This window comes from Tetrao urogallus, assembly GCF_951394365.1.
Source record: "Tetrao urogallus genome assembly, chromosome: 15".
NCBI lineage: Eukaryota > Metazoa > Chordata > Aves > Galliformes > Phasianidae > Tetrao > Tetrao urogallus.
The window spans coordinates 6,070,754-6,079,123 of record NC_136828.1 but is presented as its reverse complement, the minus strand read 5'-3'; the positions used below and the strand labels follow the sequence as shown (position 1 = coordinate 6,079,123).

Sequence of the window (8,370 nt, the reverse complement as noted above, 5' to 3'; positions counted from 1 at the left end):
CTGCTAGCAAAACGACCCTCAGCTGCATGGCAATTATTGAGCTCTGTAATCAGTAAGCATCTGAGGCTCCTTGCTGTAAGCGTGAAAATTACAGCTACTCATGTCTTACTGCTTAATAAGAAAAAAGTCACAGTAACTTCAAGCCTAACGATTGCTGATGCTGCCATAGACTATTTTAAGCATTGATTTTTAAAATTTTACACAGAAGAATCCTTCAAATCCACAGAAAAACATTATTTCCCCCTGTATTCTGTCAACATGGGACAAAGGGTTTCTATGAATAACTGGACATTGACTCAAACTCTGATTACCAACGAACGTGGAGTCCTAAATTCTAGAGAAGGAAGACGGGTTTTAAAGCGCTGTATGTCCATATTTCAGAAGAGTAAATCAATTCTGGAAGATATTACTGATTTTTTTTCTCAACAAATGACTTTACAGCACAGCTGCAAGTTTCTCTGCAGTAAAGAGCATTATGGAGTTTCTTTAACAGGTGTAATTTTATAAGGTCAGATTAATTTAAGGAACAGAAGTCAGAATTATAGTTCATCATGAATTCACAGAATCACTTTATGAGTGAGCTGTGAAGGATGAGCTCACTCTTTGCTGCATAATTCATGACTACGCACAAAATACAGCCTCCAGTATTAATACGTATGACTGTACTTCTAGTAAATTTGTTTTAACCCACATAGCTTGTGAAAAACAGGGCAGAAAGCTAAATGTTAGGTTTCTTCCTATATCCAAGAATTTCAGCAAGAAAGAAATTATTGTACACAGGTTTATACTACAACCATCACCCACTAGTAAAGGCAGACATTGGAACTGAGCACTCCTTCACCACACACATGCTGCCACTGTTCTGTTCACAAAGGAAATGCTGGAGCCCTGTCCATTGCTGCCCACCGTGCTACAGAACAGCAAAAGGACCTGCAAGAGGCTGTGACACTAAGCAACTGCTATCCTGGTAAAACTCAATACAGTGAGACACAGATCACAACACAGCAACATGCAGCAGGCCTTGGTGTTTTTGGTGTCTCTTCTCAAAAGGAAAGGACTATTAGAGATGTTTTATGGTATCAGAATATGGCTCAAGATAGGCACAGCCTCTACAAAACACACTGAGCATTTACCACCTCACAACATATCAGCATTTTTCTCATTTCTCCCCTTTGGCCTGCAGTATTGCACTGAAAGAGCAAGAACGGACAGTAGTTCAGCTGCTGCTCTCATTTGCAACTTGGTGTTTGGATTTGGTTAAACAGAGTGATGCTACACTGACTCACATCAACTTCTGTTTTAGAAGAAGGTGTATTTGTGGCTGATGTGCTAATGCTTTCTTGGTCGAGTTTCCTTTTTACAGTGAAACGAGGATAAGGAAATAGCCTTTGAGTTTTTCTGATAAGAGACAGATATGATACTCTTCAAGGAATTGTAGATTAGTAACAACACAGCTCACAGAGATAAGATTGCCACATGACGTACTGCAGCATCTCCAGAGCCTGTAATGCAGCATGAAGTGCAGTCAAACTGTACACACATAACAGTACCTCAGTTGCCTACTGAGAGCTGCACAGGAAACACCTGGTCGTGGGATTGAACCACCACTCCAAGGCAATGAAAAGCACAAAGTCACCTTTCTTTCATCACCATTTCTTGTACAGTGTGGCTCAAGGGTGAGATTATGCATGCCTGTTAAAAGTCCCTCTGTGAATGGCCCTAATCTTGCTAGACCTAAGTTTTAAATTAGATAAATAAAGATCAAGGTTTTCCTGTCTAGAATTAATACTATTTAGGGGAACTCAGCCCGCACAGTGGCATTTTCTGTAATCCAGGTCGAGAGTTAAGGTTAACAGCTAACATAAAATGCTTTCCAATTAAGGCATCATTTTTTATAATGATCTTTAGAGTATTACTGGGGCCACAGTGTAATGCTGCAACATGGTGGAGGAAGTCTAGACTGCAGGAAATTCAGCTAATAAAAATTTATTTATGTGGTCCTTCTGCCCAAATTGCTACTTGTTCAGATACATGTACATTAGCCACAACAGTGACTGCAGTATAAACTTACCCTAAGCACACGGAAAAAAGCTAAACCCAAAATCATGGCCTCTTACTCCAGCAGCAAGGCCAAATTCTCACCACCATACACCCATAACAGTGTTAAGAGCACCTAATTCTCTCATTTCATTTTAGATTTTGTGCCATTCTGGAATGGTCGGAATATTTGGTAACTCAATTTGAGACAAAATAGAAGCCACAGAAAATTAGAAATCAATAAAACTGCGTGCAAAAGCTAATAAGGGAGTTAAAAAGATGCTGTTTTTCAATAGCAGGCACCTTATATACATGTTTTACATGAAGGAAAAGATTGAAAAGCAAGTCAAGATACACTCGTGGATTATTAGATCTCATAAATGTAACACATAAATCAAGTGTTCTACCTGACAGCAAGGAAGAGATAAATTAAGATGGGAAAGTAGGCAAGAACTTTTCAGATTCACCTATTTGATAAGAAATCAATGTTAGTAGAGGCAGAACCAGGAAACTGATTGCACTGATGATGGAAATCACAACAGCAAGTTTACAGTAGACTTCAATGTTTGACAGCACTCAGTGTAATACACAGACCAACATGGACACTCTGCTCTTTTTTTTCTACCAGCTTAGTTTACTATGTATGGAAATTGATCAGAAAGCTTAAATTTACCATTCACAGTAAATTATGTATAAAAATCAGCAAAGAGCATTCCAAACTTTAATTCACATTTCTTCACTGCTTACTGTCAAATCAGATTAAAGATCTATGAGGCAAAGTAAGGCAAACAAACTCGATTGCTTTTGTGCTGTAATTTCTTTTGGTGATACTTTAAAACGGGAAAAAAAACAGCACCAACAATAGCTTTCTCTTTCATTTTCAGACTTGAAAAGAAATTACTAGAACTATTCCCATGGGAAGATGAGAAACAAACAGACAAATAATTAAAAAAAAAAACACAAAAAACCAACAAAACCCAAAGACACTAACAAAAAAGATCTCCAATAACAAAACCCCCCAAACCTTTTAAGAATAAAAGTGCCTCTGTCTGCTTCTAGCTGTTCTTCAGTAGAAGGGGTATCATCATACCATCATTCCTCAGAGGTGTAGCAATTTGACTGTCAGAAGTGAGCAAACAAGCAGTAGATATTAAAATATTTCTTATCTTTGTAGCTAGTTAAGCAAAGACTAAAAATGTTTCAAAAATGTCTTGCAATCATATGACTAAGCAATTCTCATATTAAGTTTCAGAGTTTTACCTTATGAAAAAAATATTTTTAGATGCATCTTGCTTTGAATCAGACTTTGAAATAAATATTACACATGGGAAACAAAGCACTGAACCTTGGAGTCCTGTGAACACAACACAGAAAGGGGACGAGCCTGCTGGTATCATAGAGGCCTCCAAAAGCTGAATGAGATCAGAATAAAAAACAATGAAACAAATGGAAATGGAATCTTTGTACTATAAAGTAAAGTACTTTATACTATTGTTCCTGGTGAACAATATGCCTCCAGTTTCAAAGAAGTAGCAATTCAACATCTTGAAGCCAGGTATCCAAAAATGTCTTCGCTTTGCCTTAGCACTGTAGGTCTTTGACTATAAGGCTACTGCAGCTGGATCTTTATCTGATAATAGGAAGAAAGTAGGTGCTCTTGTACAACAGAAATGGCTAGGGAAATGTCCAATCCAGTTTCTTTTCTTCCCCTGGTTTAAATATGCCAAACATCTGATGCTTATTCTAAAAGCTGCCCACACTCTTTCATCGCTGGGCCTCTTCTTGCAGACCAGATGTCTCTGATGCTGCAGGAAGTATCTTGTGCTCCCGAAGAAACAAAAATACAATGAAGAATTTGGTTAATTTGCATCACTGCTTATCACAGTCTGTGGGTAAACTTAGTCAGAACACTCATCTTCTATCTCTTTCACCTTGCAAACTTCAAGCTCAGACTGCAAAGGTGGCTGAGGAATGCAGCTGAACGTACGAATACTGTGCGAATCGACCGGTGGGACCAGTGTAAGTGACTCTACACTTAGTGCATCTGTATTGTCATCTGATATTAATGATATTGTGGGCTGCTGTGCAGGAATCAGGCTAGGGGACAGGTTTGCTGTTTCTATGTCACTGTTTTTTACAGCACTCTTGCTAGACTTTGAGACAGCTGAAAGAGTTTCATCAGTCAACGTCATCTGACCAGAAACAGTTGTGCGGGGCTGCTCGGGAGCTGGAGAGTCATCTATTAAAGAAAACATCAAGAAAGAATCAATATTAGATTCAACTTGCATGTACATCATTCATTAAGCCAAAGAGTGTACTGTACTTCATGAATATTTAAGAATACCTGGGTGGAAAATGTAGTGCTATGAAGCACTGTGCTTAAAATTTTGCTTTTTAGTAATTAGAAACAACATGTAAAATATGGCACAATATCAAATGCCAGCACTAAACTGTTCACATCAGAAACTAGAACATTCACACATCTTATACTATACAGCAATACTGCAAATATTCCTAAAGAGAGGAAACAGAGGGGAAGAGTAAGAAAGCCTCCCCAGACTTCAGCACAGTCTAAACAAAATTAAGTGCCCCATACCTGGAAGCTCTTCAGAATTAATAAGGAACCCCTGTATAACCAATTTGCCCAAGAGGACACCTATTTATTGCTTTAAAAACAAAGATTTGGAAGTTGTTAACTCATTCCATTCTCTAGATTCAGTTTAAAATGACATTTCAGTCATAGAAACTACAACTATGAAAGGACAAAAAGGAGAATTATGTGCTTATGGTAACGAAGGTGCCACAAAATAAGCCTGTTTTTATGTAGGCTTTTAAATGAAATTTTGTGCTCATAGCTGGAGCATGCAACAGGGATAAAACTGGGAATGAGCCATTACATACTACAGAAAACAGATATGCTGCTGGCACTTCCTTCACAATGAAATAAAACATTTACTTGTCTCATCCTGTTTCTTTTTTTTTTTTTTCCCCTTAAAATCCTGCTAACCAACAAGTAAGCTGCTCATTTGGCACAGGTGGACAGGGAATGTACCAGATCAGGGGGTACAGCCTTGTATGAGCAAGTATGCCCACAAATTTATCTTCTTTTCAGACTAGTAATAGATGCCATTAAAGTAACAGGTATCCAGCTTCAAGACAGACCATTTAGAGCTCGTGTTAAAAAACAGCATGTGTTCAAGTGTACAAGCATCTGCAGAAAAGGCTACAAGGCAGTGTAGTGTGAATACAGAGACCAGGAATTGAACTCTGGTTTTAATACACAGTAACCTTAAAATATTTCACTTTCAATATAATTCCAATTATTTCTGTAGAAATAAAACAGAAAATGTGAACATAAGAGAGAAAAAAATACAAACAAAAAACCACATCAACAAAGAAAAACAAAGCTTAGAATGGAATGAGCATCAGTAAGACATCAGTGAGACAGCAGTAAAAGACAGTTTTGTTGGTTGTTATTATTATTATGTTTATTATTTTACCTTTCCCCAAACAAAGGTGCACTCTCACTTCGAAAATCATTCAATTTTACTTTTTCCTGAATCTGTAGCTAAAGCTTCTTGCTTTAAGGAAAACAAAATTTAGATTTAAAAGGACAGTCTTTGAAACAAAAAGGCCATTACTACTTATTTTTAAAAGTAAGGAGAAATTCAAGTAACTCTGCAGATTATTCTTCTTAGGTGTCACGAAGCTTTAGACAAAACTTGGCAGCTGATAACAAGTGATGCAAGGCTTGCATGGAAAATGAATTGCTAAGAACTTTAAAATCAGGCAACAATTCATTCCTCTGAATTCAAAAATAAATGCTAACACTTCAATATTTAAAAAAATACAGTCTCTTTGCAGTGGTTTTATCTCCTAAGCTCACAAAACCTTAAAAAAAAATATTAAACACTTTGCCAAGACTTTTTTTTAATAGTAAGAATTCACCAAGATTCAAGCAGCAGCCTGAGAAATTCTGGTAAATAAAAATCGGGTACTGTCAGCCAGTGGTGTTCTGCTCAGGAATGGCATAATGTGTCAGGTCTCTACTGCTGCTATTTCACTCCTGGTTCTGGAGTTTCACTTCTTATAAATTCAGGCCCCCTCTCCCAGCAAAATATCAGTGCATTTCTGTATAACTTTAATTCACTGAAAAGCTGACATTTCATTACACTACACTGTCCCTAATCCTTTCACACAGGATCTAAATGACTGAAGTGAATCCCTTCTATATTTTTTTCTATAAGAAAAAAACATTTAGAAAAAACTTCATTAGAAAATAATCTGGAGTCAAAATCCACCATATTTTCTATTTGAAGGTCCTACAGTGCATTCAGAAAAAAGACAAAGAGATGGCATCAAGAAATGTAAGCAGAACAAACTCAGTGTCTAGCATCTCATAAGCAGAAAAGACAAAAGCAGAGCTCTTCCGTGCTTTCTGGGGAGGGTTTTATTTATTATTGATAGCAGTAAGTCTCTCCCCTCTACTTTCCATCTTCCATTAGTCGCTGTCAGAATGTCGCTCCTGTCACTGCACTGAAGGGCAGCAGTGAGAGCATCCCTGCCAGAATGCCCAGAGAGCAGCCAGCCACCACTTAGTCCTCACAGGCGCAGGGAGTAAATATCAGTGCAGAACGAGAGGGGGGAAAAAAAAAGAAAAAGAAAAAGAAGTTTTAACCTTCCGGAGAAGGCCAACAGCTCTGGGTGCTATTTTGCAACACATTATCTCTTCTGGAATGATTGGTATCTGAAAACCAACCCTTCAGTCACAGCTGTAACAGCCAGAGATCACTGCCTGCCAGACTGGTACCTGCATCCTCAGGACTGAGCACTCAGATCCACTGGGGCTTCAGGTGGGCACAGAGCTTTATGTTTCATCATCATTATTACAATCTCCCAAATGTTTTGGATGCAGGAATAGAAAAAAAAAATAAAATCAGAGTGTTGATGAAGTGCTAAATGGAGTAGGAAATGCAGCATCTTGGAATGAAAATTTGGAATATAAAGAGTATTACAATTAAAAAACAAAACAAAACAGCAACAGAGTGCTGTGTTGATGTAGGAGGTTTTCAAATGTACCTCCCAGTTAACTGCATGCATCACTTCAGGTCAATAATTCCAAGTAAGAAAACCTCGGAAGCTCGTAATTTTGGAGCTGTTTTGAACTCATGTACAATTCAGCAAAGGATCCAAATAAATATCCATGCATTTACGTATGATCTGAACTGTCTCTGAAATAGGGATAATTAATCAATTGGAAAAAAATATATCCTCCAACTGGAAAAAAATTATGAACAGATTATTATAAGAATGACTGTCTTTAAAAACTAGATAGTTAGCAAGCTATTGATTCAGGGGTATCAAGGCACCCAGTCTGCTATATGTATATATATCTGCTATATATCCCTACTCACTATCTGTAACTTACATCTTCACTGCATACAGTAATACTGAGTAGCTTTCAAAAAGACCCAACTTCTCAAATTTGGTTCCAGTTTACTTTTGACTTTCGGATAGAAAGAGCAAAAATAATGACAGTTGTCATTTTTACCTGAATAAAATCTGGTGTCTGAAACATACTCTTCAACGTGACAAAGTTACCACCCAATATGGGAAAAATGCCTATTTACCTCTCCCCAGCTCACGTGTTCAAACAGAAGTGTTCTGACAAAAAAATGTCAGATTGGAATTCAAGTACCAAACAAGATTCAAAACCATGGTGTAACTTTGCAAAGCATTGGGTAACACCAGCTGTCCACAGCTGTGAAGGATTCAGCACCCTCACCCTCAGATTTTGTGCAGCACTCTATAGTACTACCAAGGTTATCATTACAGAAACAAAACACTTTTGTTATATCATCTTATGCTATAATGGTTATTAGGGAAAAAAGATAGAAGAGAATAGAAAAAAGGTAAGAATGAATATAATCTACAGAAAAGCACCTTAAACTGTACAGCTATATACAATAAAAGGATAAACAAAAATAACAGTACATTAAGTAAAAAGACACAAAGCAAGTTTAATAAATGAAAAATGGTATTTCTATAATATTAACAGAGTAAAATATTTTCATGCCACGGTGGTGAAAAAAGAAATTAATTAGACTCAACACAGGTTACAGAACTGAGAACCAGTCTGAAGCCTACTTCCATCCTTTCCGTTTATGCTTCCCCTCCCCAATCCTTCAGGCAGACAAGCAGTCCATAAATCCATTTGCCTGAGTCTGATGATAAAAAGAAGCAAGTTTGTACCATCACAGTCTGAGGACAATCTTATTCTGAGTGTTGTCTCTGTTTTACCTGAGTTATAAATTTCTTGCTGCTAGCAAACCT

General features: G+C 37.4%; 1 protein-coding gene across 1 annotated transcript in view; it reads right to left on the bottom strand.

Annotated features, from left to right (window-relative positions):
* Positions 1–3,935: 3,935 nt before the first annotated feature.
* Positions 3,936–8,370, bottom strand: part of CLEC16A (C-type lectin domain containing 16A) — a gene marked incomplete at both ends in the record, with an annotated part of 56,566 nt that continues 52,131 nt past the window's right edge. Inside the window, one exon of the mRNA XM_079543155.1 lies at positions 3,936–4,276. Within this exon, the coding sequence (XP_079399281.1) occupies positions 3,936–4,276 (341 nt within the window). The remainder of the gene's footprint in view (positions 4,277–8,370) is intronic.